The following is a 13,540-nucleotide window of genomic DNA, read 5'->3' as shown; positions in this document are numbered from 1 at the left end:
ATATATATATATGTGTATATACACACACACAATTTATGTGGTATTTGTAGCAGGCTTAATTCCTCAGATTCCCTGAAATGTAATTTATCAATTGTGGTTTATATTTCATTGTATCCATGCCATTACTTCTCCACATGTGTAGTATGCAAACACACACACACACACACACACACACACACACACACACACACACGTACACAAAATGAATTTATGGATGTTTTGGCCCCACTGGCCAAGCTGCTGGCAGGGTGGAGACTGTGTCCCAATGGGAAGTGCTACTGCTGTGTTTTCCCTAAGAGATGTGCTGCAATGTGACAGCCAGTGGGTGCAGAAAGCACTGGAGTCACTACTGCTGCCATCCTGGCAAATAGAAAGGAGGGAAACAGAGCACTGAATTCACTGGGGCACTGAGCTCCAGTGAAAAGAAGGCAGAAAGTAGATACAGGTAATATTACAGCAGAAATAAAATATTTTTCTTTCTTCTGTGCCTTAACTCTTTTGTTGGAGAGGAAATGAAGGAATATATTGCTCAGAAACAATTATCTCAGCAGGAAACACAGCAGCAGGATGAATCCTGCAATCCTGAAAGTTACTTACAGCGTGAGATGGATGAAACCTCTGTGTAAATTACTGGAGATGGGAAATCTGCCTTTAGATTTCTGAAAAAAGTCTAGCAAGGAGTGGAAGGCAGATGCTCAGACTAGAATTCTGATGAAATATGTTGTGGGGGAATTGGGTAAATTTACTCCCCATTAGGCAAACAAGCATGTTTATTGATACAGCTGATACGAAGAGAAAGCTTTAAAGATAAATGATTCTTAAATTGTAATTTAAGCTTCATTCATATTCTGTCCCTTTTTGCATTTTCAGCATCAGCAATTATTATCAACTTCTTTTTTATTACCACTCAGTTTCTTTCAAGTCTTCTGTTCTTTAAGGTTTTGAGTTATGAATAAGACAAACATAATCGTTTTCAACCAGCTATTTCTAGTGGATTAATTTTAGTTGCCAATACAGATGCCTAGGATTTATGAGCATGTTAAAAAAGTAATAAAAAATTTCTAAGAACATGTTAGAATAAAGCCTTTAAAAGGCTTTTTCTACATTTTTCTGTTTATTTTTTTTTTAGTTATTCAGGTTCGACAGCTTAGCATCTGGTTTTGTTATTTATTGTTCTGAAATTATGCTCTGCAGTGCCAAAAGGGAAGATCAAAATGTAAGTAGAGTTTGGTACAACAAATGAAGAGAAAAACTGAAGATCAGAGGAGTATTTTTAAAAATTGAGTTACTTAGGATTTTTAGAGGTGTAACTACATGAGCAGAATACTTTTTTATAGATTCCAAATAATTTAGTATTAACTGGAAAATAGAATTTTCAGATAGCCATCAAATACTTAGAAAATTCTGTACAATTTAAAGGCAGTTTTTCTGCTTTAAGCTGTTTATTTGAATGCCAAGCAAGCATTTATTTAATGTTTATGGTGTAAGCATTTAAATAGAAAGTAAACTATTACCTAACAGTACTTGTGTGCTATTGACAGATATTGGAATTTGAGTGCACTCTGTGCTACCTAAAATGATAACAAATGAAATGTGTGCATCCAGAAGAGCTGGTTTTGGATGGATGAACTTGACTTGCTGATGAAAGTAAAATGAAATAAATTACTCTTCAAGCTCTCTGAAACTGGCATATAATGCTGAACTGAACTGTAAGTATTTCACTGAAGACTTCAAATAGGTTGCCTAAGATTTTTTAAAATCCTAAATAGAGAATAAAATACCATAACCTTCATGAGACTTCTGGAAAGATACTTTAAATTGTCATTTGATGCAAGGAAGCATGGCAGAGTCTTGCAGAGCTGATGTTTTGATGATATGATTACAATAGCTAGATTTATTTTCCATTTTTGGATTTTACATCATGGTTTTATTTACCTGCCTCATATAAAGAAAATAAGGTAAAAATGACAGCATGTAGGAAAATGTGGATCAGAATTTAGCTTTGGAATTGATTGATTTACAAAATTTAAGAACAATAGAAACCTTTCCACTGCTATAATTATTTGAAGTAAACTTTTAAAATTTATTTTCCAAAATCCTGCAGTGTATAACCTGTTCTCTGCCAGTGGAGGACAAACTCAGATTTACTGGACAGAAGCTATAAACCATGGTGGAAATGACTTTCTTATTTTCATTGGACAAGATGAATTGTGTCCTTTGTTCCCTATTCTCTCTTCATAAACTGCTTCTGATTTTTTGATGCATCATGCATAAAACTATATTTTGATCTATGCAGTTCAAATAGACTCGACCACAAAATGTTTATTTCTTTTTCTATTATCAGTTTGTCAATACAAAAATCTACCTTGGGAAAGTTGAGTTTGCTGACATTTTCTCAGGGATTTTTTTTGTCATATTTGAAACAAATTTTCAGGGAAGCTTTAAGATGCTTTAATGTCAGTGTGTCTCATTAGGGAGAGATTAGTTTGCTCTGAATAAAAAGGGAACATTTCAAAATCACAAAAATTTGCAGGGGACAAAAAATCATCCCAGCTATCATTAAGGTTCCCTTAATGGATGGAAGATTTCTTCTGCTGTCAAGCTTGGTGGAGAGATACACATGGTCACATGCTGTCAGGATGGGACATGACAAGAGCATCACATCCTGCTCATGAGCTGTAAGACTGAATTACCTTCTGAAACAAAGAAAGAGGGGAAGAAATGTATCTCACCTTGATACAGACCTAGCCTGAGCAATTAGTAGTTTCCATCAGGAGGCAATCCAGCAATGGTTGCTCTAGCAGCAAGCACCCATGGGAGTACCAGTGTGCCCTAAGCTTCCCATTATCCCCTAAGATTTCAGGTGAGGGCACCTCAGAGGACCTGCCTTAAGGAGCTTGTACCTGAACATGCACATGTACAGTGCTTCTGAGTCTCCTTATGGTTGTAACCTCGGATATCATGGTCTTACAAGTAGATTGACCTGCTCTCTTAACTGCCTCTCTATCATTTTTTTTCTTCTACTGTTCCCTGTTCATAATTTTTCTGACCCTGTTTTCATTCTTACTCCTTTTCTTTTTGGGGCAATGTCAGAACCTTTCAATTTCTCAGAATCAGAAACAACTAGGGAAATCTGTCAGCCCAAAAACATACAAACCACTTCAAATAACACTGCCAATGCCTCTTTTGCTATACTTTGTCAAAATTAAAGTATCTTTTATTTACTGTGCATTTACATATTTTAACACACATTAGCAGTACTTTGAGTGTTCTTTATAGGGCTCAGGATGTTAATCCAACAATTATTTCATGTGTGGAAATTTGTGGAATAAAGATCTATGAGAAGACTGGGAGAAAAGAACTTGGAGGCATTGATTTTTTTTTTCATTGTGTACTATTCCTCTGAGAAAGGGGAAAGATTATCAGTGGTCAGACAAGGAATATTAATGAACTGGAAGCCTTAAGGCTCCAAGAGTATGCAGGAGCAACCAGATCTCCAGATTCTTCAGGTGACAGAAACAGAGGCAGATTATCAGAGGCAGGTAAAAGTGGCAGAACAGAGGCAGTTTCTTGATAGTTATTTTTCTGTTAAAGACATAATATATTTATGTCCTAATGTGCTATTTATTCTGTATTATTGAATCAGAATTGAAGAATTATGGGTTTGCTATGTTATTTATGATGTATAATTAATTTCCATGCCTATGAGTGTTTACACTAAGAGCATTGTTACTTTCATAGAGACAAGGTGCAGGGTGCATTACAACCCTGACATTTGGTGTAGGCTCTTAATCTTACATGCATTTCATACCAGCTTCACTCCACTCATTCATTACTAGAGTTAGATCTCATTACTCTAGCAGCAGACACTCCAAATTAGAAATGACTGCAGGATCTAATCACTGACACTTTCAAGTGTAATCATTACCCAGTTAATGAGCATGAATGAAAAATCCCATGAATTTGGTTATAACACTATTTTGCACACTTTATGGACCTGTGACTGCAGGCTTTGTGTAGATTTCCATGCAAATACCTCATTTAAAATAAGAAATATTGTATTCTTCTGTCTCTGTTCAGCTCTGTCTGTTCCCAAACACAGTTTCGTGTGTGTCCTGCTTCTCAGTACTTCTAGAAGACTGGCTGCAAGTGACAGCACTGTGACTAGTTATGATACTCTGATCCAAACTGCTTTTTCCCATCTTCCTTAACATACCTGATTCTGAGCCTGCATCCGGCCCAACATGTACCTGGTCCTGTACTATCTTTAGTGAGGTTCCATACTAGACCTGACTTTTAATATGCTTATATATGTATTTGTAAGCTTTCTATATTTGTATGTAATTGGGAATCACTGTTCTTGAGCTTTCCCTTCTGATTGGCCCCAGTACAAATATGACCACTAAGCTATCGAGATACTTATAGGCCACACTGGTTAAGTTATGATTCCACAAAAAAGCAGCATAATTAACAAAACCACAGAATGATATAGAGTATAAATATTGTCAAACAGTACAACATACTGAAGTCATTCCTTCTTTAGCTGCCAGTGAAGAAAATCACTTAGATAAAGCAGAGCAAGGGAAGCTTAATAAATGATTGAGTGAAGGCAATTCTTAGCCTCCTCCCTTTTAACTTCAAGAGAAAAGTCTCCTAAGGAGAATAATTCCAAACAGCTGCTTGGGATAGGGTGATGGATAGACATTTTTCTAAGGGCAGAAAGATAGGGGAAGCACAAATGTAGACTTTCCTGGTCTTCACTGATCAGCACTTTGCCTTTTGCTTTGAAAGCTGTTGTTGCTCCCTGAATAATAAGCTCCACTTTCTCTGTAATGGGGGTGGTAGATGTTTGCTATTGTGCCTCATATGTCTGAAGGTGTATTTTGGTTGTAAACACAGAGCACAAAACCACCACTTGAATGTCACTCCCACAGCTCAGCTAACATTGTGTCCCTGTCATTTTAGCATCCTAATTACATCAGCATTGTCCTTTGTGACTCTCACAGCAGATTTTTAATCAAAATGTCTGCGATGAGGGAAGTACCAGCATTGCAACCAAACAGCTGAGCAACATCTCTAAATAATCATAGCTTGATCAACCTCCCAGACACCATGGAACGTAGATCTGAACAACTAAACATGGCAGGGGAGTAAACCTATGCTGTGAACTGCTCTGGCTTACACAGCTGCTGAGGAGCAGCTAAACATGGATGGGAATTGCCAGACTTCAGTGCACCTCACTCCTGGGACCCTGGAACACTGAAGGATGGTAAAGAAGGAGCATGACCAATATAATTTCTGCCTTTTAGTATCTTTCCTGTATGCTTGAATACATGCATATGAATTCACATACCAAAAAATCCCACACCATAAAATTATTAAAAATGTTTTTACCATTGTTTTTGGTTCAATTTCATGGTAAACTTGAATCCAGGAAGCCTGAGGTTCCTGGGCTCTGCAGTACTGTGAATGCACAGAACTTCCATTTTCCCAAGGAGATGCATTTCTGGGAATCACAGCTGTACTGCAGAGCTTGAAAAAGTAATGTACTCTACCCCAAAAACTAAGATGAAAAAATACAGTACTGACTGAAAAAAAATCCTATTAGGAGATTTTGGGAAAGCAGCTCCTGAGTTTCACTGCTATTTCCAACAGAGTATAACGAACTCTCTGCTTGTTCTCTCAAGGCAGAGAGCTCTTAACGTGGAAGGCTTGAAATAGTCTCAAACAAATGCTCTTTTTTACCTTTTCTATATTTTTTTCTTCTTTTGATGCCACATGGATCTGAACCATGACTGCAGACAATTTTGTGTCGGGAACAAAAGTTGCACTGGACACACTCGGCTGCAATGCTTCATTAGGAACAGGTTTAGCAATTGAGTAGACCCAGAGTAGAAAAATGTTTGAGTGATACTTTGTGTGATTTGGAGCTCATCAAAAGTGTGGAATGAATATGGTCTGAACAGATATAGCTCTATTACTGTTACAGAATAACTGCTCTAATTTGGAGGAATTTGCCATTAATTAGATCTCCTGTCCTGTTCTACTGCATGTTAAGGCAATGTTATTAGCATGTGAGGTGAAGTATTTTCTGTGCATTTTGTTTTATTTTTTTGTTTGTTTTTCTCCTAAAATGATCCATAAATCTACACTCCTATCCTCTGCTGACTTCTCTACCAGTGAGAACACTAGTGAAACAAAAAGTTTCCCCTCTTCCTCGAGAATGGTGTACACACTGCTGTCTGCACATTTGGTGAAGAAAGCAATGTCTGTGGTTTGCCAGAACTGTCCTAGCTCCTAAAATGTGAAGAAATATGAAGAATACATTTACTTTGTGCAAAAAAATGCATGAAACTTTTATTCTGCTGGGGAAAGATACACTGAAGTCTAAAAAAAGGTTTCAGAGCTACTTATGCTATAAATAGCTAAAAGTGCCTCTTTCCTTAGTATGTTATTAAAAAAAAAAAAAAAAAAAAAAAAAAGAAAAAAGAAAAAAAAAGAAGAAAAAAGAAAAAAGAAGTCAGGATCCTTACAGAGCTCTCAGATCTAGAATCTGTTCTTGGGCAAAAACTTCATCCTGAGCCATCAAAGCTGTGTGTTCTGAATAGGACATTGGTCTGCAGCAAGTCTTCCCAAATGCACGTGGAGTTTCCATTCACATTTTAGTCTCTTCCACAGTTTTTTCCTCAGATTGTCAATCTTGCTACTTAATCAAGGTATAAGTTTTCAGCATTGTACCCAAAGGATTGCTGACACAGCAATTGCCTGGGTTTGGAGCCAGATATATTACCTGTAAACAAACCTGTTTTTTGAAGAAACTGTGGCAAGCATAATGACTGGTCTGGTATTAAATTTTGCTTTAATTGAAAGATATATGTTACATAAATAAAATCTCCCTGTGCACCAAAAGGAAGAGTTTATTTTACTGCAAACTTCCATCCATTTTAAAAATAGAATTTAATTCTTTTACATATGCAACTGTATTTTAGACTGCCATAAAAGAGAAGCTGTGATGGCACTTTTGACAGAAATTAGAAATGAGAGCAACCTATTATAAGTCTGAGTGTTGATGACATTTTACCTGGTCTGCTTGAATGTTAAAAGAGCTGATGGGGACACTGGCAAGTCATATCTTATGCCTTGATTTAGTCGCCCCAAACGAAAAATGGAGTTAAAGAGACTCACCTTGTTTGTACAGCATTCTGAAAGTAGGTACAGAAATTACTGTGTAACTAATATCATGTAACTGTTTCTCTTGTACTGACTGAATCCTCTGTTAAGTGAGTGATTGGGATCTGTGACAGCTTTGGGCTTGCAAATCAGCGCAGGTGGGATTCAGCAGACTGGAAGAGCAAAAACCAAAAAGTGATCTATCAGATTACTTCCTAATCTCAGTGTCACGTCAAGTGAACAAGGTAGGTTGTAGTGATTGCAGAAGAAACTCTGATTTGCATCTCTGGTAGGTCCAGATCACCAGATCATAGCCTCAAGGTGTTTGTTTTCCAAGTAAGACCAAAATAATTTGTTTTAGCTCAGATATCATGGGAGCACCTGCTGTAATTTACATGAGCTCATGAATCCAACCTTTCATCGTGGCTTTGAGGGAAGCTGACTGCACAGAGTAGAGCTGGCTCACCTCTTGAGTATGGCCAGATCCACTGTGCAGCAAAATCCTGCACAGCATAGACATTGTGGCAGTCCTTATGAATCACAGTTTGCTAGAATTCTACTGCTTTACACAGAAGAGCAATGGGGTCAGAACTTTGCTCACAGCAGGCACGTACAGGTGATAGTAATACACTGCATGGGTCTTGTGTGTAAAGGATTTCCCATTTGAAAGATTGCCATGCACTTTCTTTTATTGACACCAAGTTTTAAAGTAGAGAAAATAAACTTTCTATCCTAGTGTAACATCAAAGCCAAGAAAAAGCACTTTTTATTCTCAAGGTGATATGAAGAAGGATAAAACTGATGGGGGCAGAGGAAAAGCAAACTTGGCAAATATACCCCAAGCTGATATGCAGTACAGCTATTATTATTATTATTATTATTACATTTTCTCTCCCTTTCTATACCATTTGTTTAGAGACTTGGTGGTAGAGTAGAATTAGCAGTCTCTGTTCATCTATTCCATTCTTGCAAAGATATTTCAAATGCTTTTTTAGCTAGCATGGATCTAAACCCAAAGAAATTAATAAGAAGAAGTAGAATACAGCAGTTACACATTAGAAAAAAAAGAAAAAAAAGTATTTATGGAGTTCTGCCCTGTGTTAACTTCTTTCTTACTGCATTATCAGTGTCATTATGCCATAGTAGCATGTTGCTATTAAAATTCATTAACAAAGGTTATTTTTGAGAGGGCTTTAAAGTTTTCGGCTGTGTGTACCCTGAGGCAAAAGTTACACCAAATTCCTTCTTTGGTTTTCTTCTCTCAGCTACTTCAGATTATTTTCCCAAAACACAATTTTCAATTCAAAGCTATCTTTTTAATGACATATGACATACAGCAGTGATCACAGATAATTCTTTTTTTCTGTATTATAACTTTAATATGCTCTTCATAAGCTCACAATATTGTTATATAAACTTAGTTATAAGGATGAATGAAGACTCTTATTTCTATTTTCTTTCAAATCCCTTCTATGTGGTAGCTAAAAAAAGGTGTTGTGACAACAAGAAGATTAAATATTAAGCGTCAGCATTTCCATTTCTCTGCAAAGACCTATATATAAAATTAGATTTTAAAGCTTCTTACAGAGTATTTTATAATTTATATTTTATTTTGCAAGGAGTATAAATAAATCACTTAATTTTGGACTAGCAATCTAACGAAGAATCGTAATGAAATTAACTCTTTTACACAGAAAAAAATGTTAGCTCTTACCATGTGAGTCTAATGATGATGGTCACATTCAATTCCTTGTTTAGTACATACTAATGGTTTTGAGAAAAAGTGTCATTTAAACTTGAGCTGTATGTTGCAGAATTCTACAAAGTCCCAAGTCAAAACAGTGTAATTTGATGAAATGCACTTGCATCCTATTCATGGAAGGAATAAGGTCACACTTTTGAAAATCACCTGATATCCATATACTTTAGAAATCCATCACTGTTTTCAAAACTAACCAACACATTTCAACTGGGACTTCAATCTTCTAAAGGTTAGGCATGTTTTCTAAATTGTTTGTATGATCTATTTTCATATTAAAGGAGAGAGACTACTCAGTAAGTAGTCCACAAAATAGCTGTCTTTTAGGGAGACTAGATGGTAATTTCTTATTTCCTCTAGGGATGTAGAGTTAGTAATTCTCTTTTGGAGTCAAGTGAATGAAGTAGGGTCAGCTCTTTCTGGATTGGCAGGTGGGGATTGTAAGAAGCACGTCTTAATTGCTATTCTAGAAAATAGGAGAATCAAATCCAAATACCTCCTGTGTCGGACTTGGGTTCTTATCTTGCAGGAAAGAAACCTAACAACTAAGCTGTAAGGAGGAATTCAGAAATTAAGGTCTTTGTGCATCACAGGTGAGACTTAAATACTTAACTACTGTAACAGAATGTGATTCTCACCAGAACATTGTGGCTGTGGAGACAAAATCTTCCATCTGTGATGCATCCTAGAATACAGCAGCTTCATGTGACAGATTGCAGAATGGGTAAATATCTGTTTTAAAATGAAACAAAACACATTTTAAGGACATCTTGTGACATCATAAGTCAGTGCTTCAGCTACAGGTCAATTAGGTACCCTTCCTCTCTCTCTCTCTCTCTCTCTCTCTCTGACCTGACTTATGTGAAGTTCAGTCATGCTCCAAAAATCATGAAGGGGTGAGACATACTAGAGGGAGAACACATTGTGGTTTGAGAGTCCTAGGAGGGTAATGAGATGTCCCCAGGCTTTTGGTAGCTCAGTCACAGTAGAAAGATCTGTGGTTTCCTCAGAGCCAAGGAGCCAATGTGTGGATTTTTATGCTGGAGACTTCACCAACAATTTGGATGAAAAGGTCTCCAGAGACAGAAAACCTACACAGCAGCTGAGAGGGTAGAATGTCCCACAAGTGGCTAAACATTTGAACTTAAGAACATGAAGCTGCTGCCTAAGTCCTCTTCAATGAAACTCTGACTCTCTAGTCTCTACATGAAATATTTCCAGAAGTGCCTGCACGTCAAATGCTTTATGTCAGGACCTAAAAATGCAAATAATACGCCAGGGGGGATTTCCTAAAGATTCTGGGTATTACATTAAGCAATTAACATTCCTACCTTCAAATTCTGCCCTCTCCATGCCTTGTACTTGCTTTTGAAAATGAGCTTTTAGAAATTCTTTTATAACATACTGTGAAAAATTACCCTCCCAAGTCACTAGAAAAATGCAGAAGGTTTGTTGGTTCAAACACTGACTTAATGTTCATAACATCAGGTTTGCACATAAAGAAGAAATAAAGGAGAGTGTAAATATTAGTCTTTTATGGCTTTGATGTGTTTGAAAACAGAATCCAATTAAACCTCTATATTTGCTAATCTTTGTCTTAATAAAGTTGCTGTGGGTGTTATTGGCTGTTTATACCATGAAAACATGGAGAAACAGCATGATTATTTTCATATTTGTGTTTAGATATTTTACCATTCATGCATGAGAAAAACCTGTTTAAATCTATTTAATATAGAAACCATCAAATAGCTTTTAAAAGGAGAGAAGCTAATTAACTTCACTTCTTAATGGTGCTCCTAATTTAAACTGTGCAAGAGATGTTTAATGAATGAGAGAAATGTAGCAAACCCCCCTCCTGTTCTTAGGTTAGAAAACCAAAATAGGAATCAGCAGAGTTTGAATCTATCTTCAGCAGACTTACTCCGTGACTTTAGTCAAAGTATTTAATTTTTGTGCCCTGCAGTTTTTCTATAAAACAGAAATAATGACAGTCAACTTGCTGAGAGGTTGTGGGCCTTTAATTTTTTAGTATTTATATCTTCCGAGAGAATATGGAGAGGATTGCAGAGCGTGATGAATGATTAACATTCATTTGCTATTACCAAGCTCTGATATTTTTTGCCCAGCTATTTTATCATACAAAAACCCTTACTTTTTATAGCCCTGCATCCAACAACTACCCTGACTGTAATGCATTGAGCAACAAATGTAAAGTCCTTCTCACGTCTCTTAAATGCAATTAATGCCCAAATTACTCTCAGAAGCAGTAGACAACAATGATGTTCAAGTCTACCTCCAAGGCTTGCAGCTGCCAGTTCCACAGAAAGATGAGTAAGGAGTGTCTTCCAGGTAAAATATATTAACAAGTTGATTTAAACCAAGTTAATGGTTTTAAACCCCCCAGATCAGCACAGAACTCCTTGTCTTCAGGCTTAGTGTGCATGTCCTGGAGAATGGAAAAGCCCTACAGCTTTCTGCTTCTGACTGAGCTGGTGAATACACTGGTAGGCAACAGACAAAATTTGTTTTGCAGGTGATCAACTCCTGAAGCATAGGTCTGGCCCACACAGAATATTAAGCAAACCTCTCAAGCAATAGTTACAAGAAAAAGGCAACATAGATACCAAATGCACTCTAATTGGTGTTGATGGATTGTTCAGAGAAATTACAAAGTAATACTTGTGATGAACAAGTATTTTGAATCAACAAGTAATTGCCAACAAAAATCTTCAAAAATTTCCAGCATAGTTCAATAGAAAGAGGTAATGATCTTTTTAATGAAGATTTGCCTTATTTTGTGTATTGTTACCTTGGATTGGGGTGTGCTGACAAAGGTCTTCAACTTCTTTAAATATCTGTTGGAGCTAAGCAAGTGAAACTTCCCACCTGATTTATTTGTCAGCATAAACTAGGAGAGGATGGATGTATCCTTTCTGCTTATAAAAAATCATTTTATTTTGCATGTAGAAAATTCTAATGCTTTCACACAAAACATGTAACAAGACTACAAAACCAGGGTTAGTACACTTTCCTATCTACATTTAATTTTGCTCTGTGGTGTTTGCATGGATGTATTCTCATGAACAGTAGTATAAAATGCAATGACATCAGAAACATTCTATACCTTGACCATAGCCTAAGTTGAACTATAGATCTTGAACTGTTATAAACAAGTTATAAAACAGTGTACAGAGAACTCTTGTCTGTACATGTCTTTTCTACTATCTTCCAAAATAAAAATCTGAAGGTTAGTTTCTCTACCTAGGATGTTGCAGGTGCTGTGAAGAGCTTTTTATTTGAAAACTGCAAGCACCAGCTCAGGATATAAATTCCACCATGCCTTTATAGGCATGAAATGAATCAAACAAACAAAAAAACCCAAAAACTGCCCCAAAAAAGCCCGAGAAAATAATATCTGTCCACAATAAACACAGATCCAAAAAAATGGTTTATAAAAGTGCTGTGATAAAGACAACACAATAAAGCAATTAGAAAATATGGAATAGATTGCTGTTATTTACTTATTTATTTTATTTATGATTTGAAATTATAATTTAATCCTTATAATTTATAATGGTATCAATACCTTGCAAAAATATGAATAAGTTTTACTATGATGAAGAAAAACAGCCTTTCAGGGCAGAATCATAATCTCTTCTATCAGACTTGAAGAGAATTAAATATTTTGCAGTATGATTGGTCTTAAATTCACAGAAAATAATACAGGGATGCAAAAAGTACAATTTCATATTATTGAACGCTATGGGTATCCCAGCCACATGGGGCATGACAAGTTTAAATGACAGATATAAACTGTGTAGCAAGTATGTTAAATAATGTTTAGAACAAAGTAAGAGTGCCAACTAAACACCCTCCCTATTTATGGCTTACTGGTAAAAAAAATTTGAATGCCCTTAGAAGGACAAGATGCAGATGTTTTTGACCAATATGATTACATTTTTAATGTGCCAAATACATTTGCAACCCTGGAATACATTTTAAATCTATTAGATTAATCTAACTATATAAGTGTCAGATGTGATTTGAAGAAGCAGGAGGAAGAAATGCAATTAGAATATAAAAAAGGTGCAGTATGTTTATTCTTTTTTTTAATTCCTTTTGTCCAACTTTCCCATGTGTTTGTCACACCTCTCCAGTCTGACCTTCAGGGTAAACAACCAAACATACAAAACATGAGGCTTCTCATTTTGTACTCATAGCCTTTTTCCCCTTCTCCTTTCTATTTCAAATCCATTAAATATTTCAGTTGTAGTTTGGGTATTTTCAGACATAAATAGAAGAGTTTCTTGCTTTTTAAAGGTAAAAAATGTGAAAAAAATTGATTTTTATCTGGTTAATACACAAAAAGTCACTCTTATCAACTTTCTCAGTAAAATGTCTCTTGATTAGCCTCTGGTTTTCTCTGGAGTATGCCAAATTCTCCTTCAAAGATGGGTCAAAGCTTTTTGAATATTGCCAGCTTGCTGGTGTGTAGGGTGAAGATTTCAGCTGAGTGCTGTAGCTTGCCTTAAAACTCTGTGGTGTGCTAAGGATACAGCTGGGGCTGTGCCAAACACACTGCAGGTGCTGGAGCACAGCTCCAGGGGATCA

The 13,540-nt window shown here is 36.3% G+C and overlaps 1 protein-coding gene across 4 annotated transcripts in view; it reads right to left on the bottom strand.

Moving 5' to 3' along the window:
• Window positions 1-13,540, bottom strand: part of FUT9 (fucosyltransferase 9) — a 94,605-nt gene that overhangs the window by 13,794 nt on the left and 67,271 nt on the right. For 2 of the 4 annotated variants that reach the window (XM_079298796.1, XM_079298794.1), the window contains exon 2: window positions 9,568-9,661. The exons of 1 other annotated variant lie outside the window; for it this stretch is intronic. In XM_079298796.1, the coding sequence (XP_079154922.1) occupies window positions 9,568-9,634 (67 nt within the window). In that variant the 5' untranslated portion in view covers window positions 9,635-9,661. Of the gene's footprint in view, window positions 1-7,185; window positions 7,344-9,567; window positions 9,662-13,540 lie in introns of those variants that run through there. One more of the 4 variants, XM_079298797.1, reaches the window with a different exon arrangement.

This window comes from Erithacus rubecula, assembly GCF_903797595.1.
Source record: "Erithacus rubecula genome assembly, chromosome: 2".
NCBI lineage: Eukaryota > Metazoa > Chordata > Aves > Passeriformes > Muscicapidae > Erithacus > Erithacus rubecula.
The sequence above is the reverse complement of the archived record's forward strand: the minus strand, read 5'-3'. Positions and strand labels throughout refer to the sequence as shown.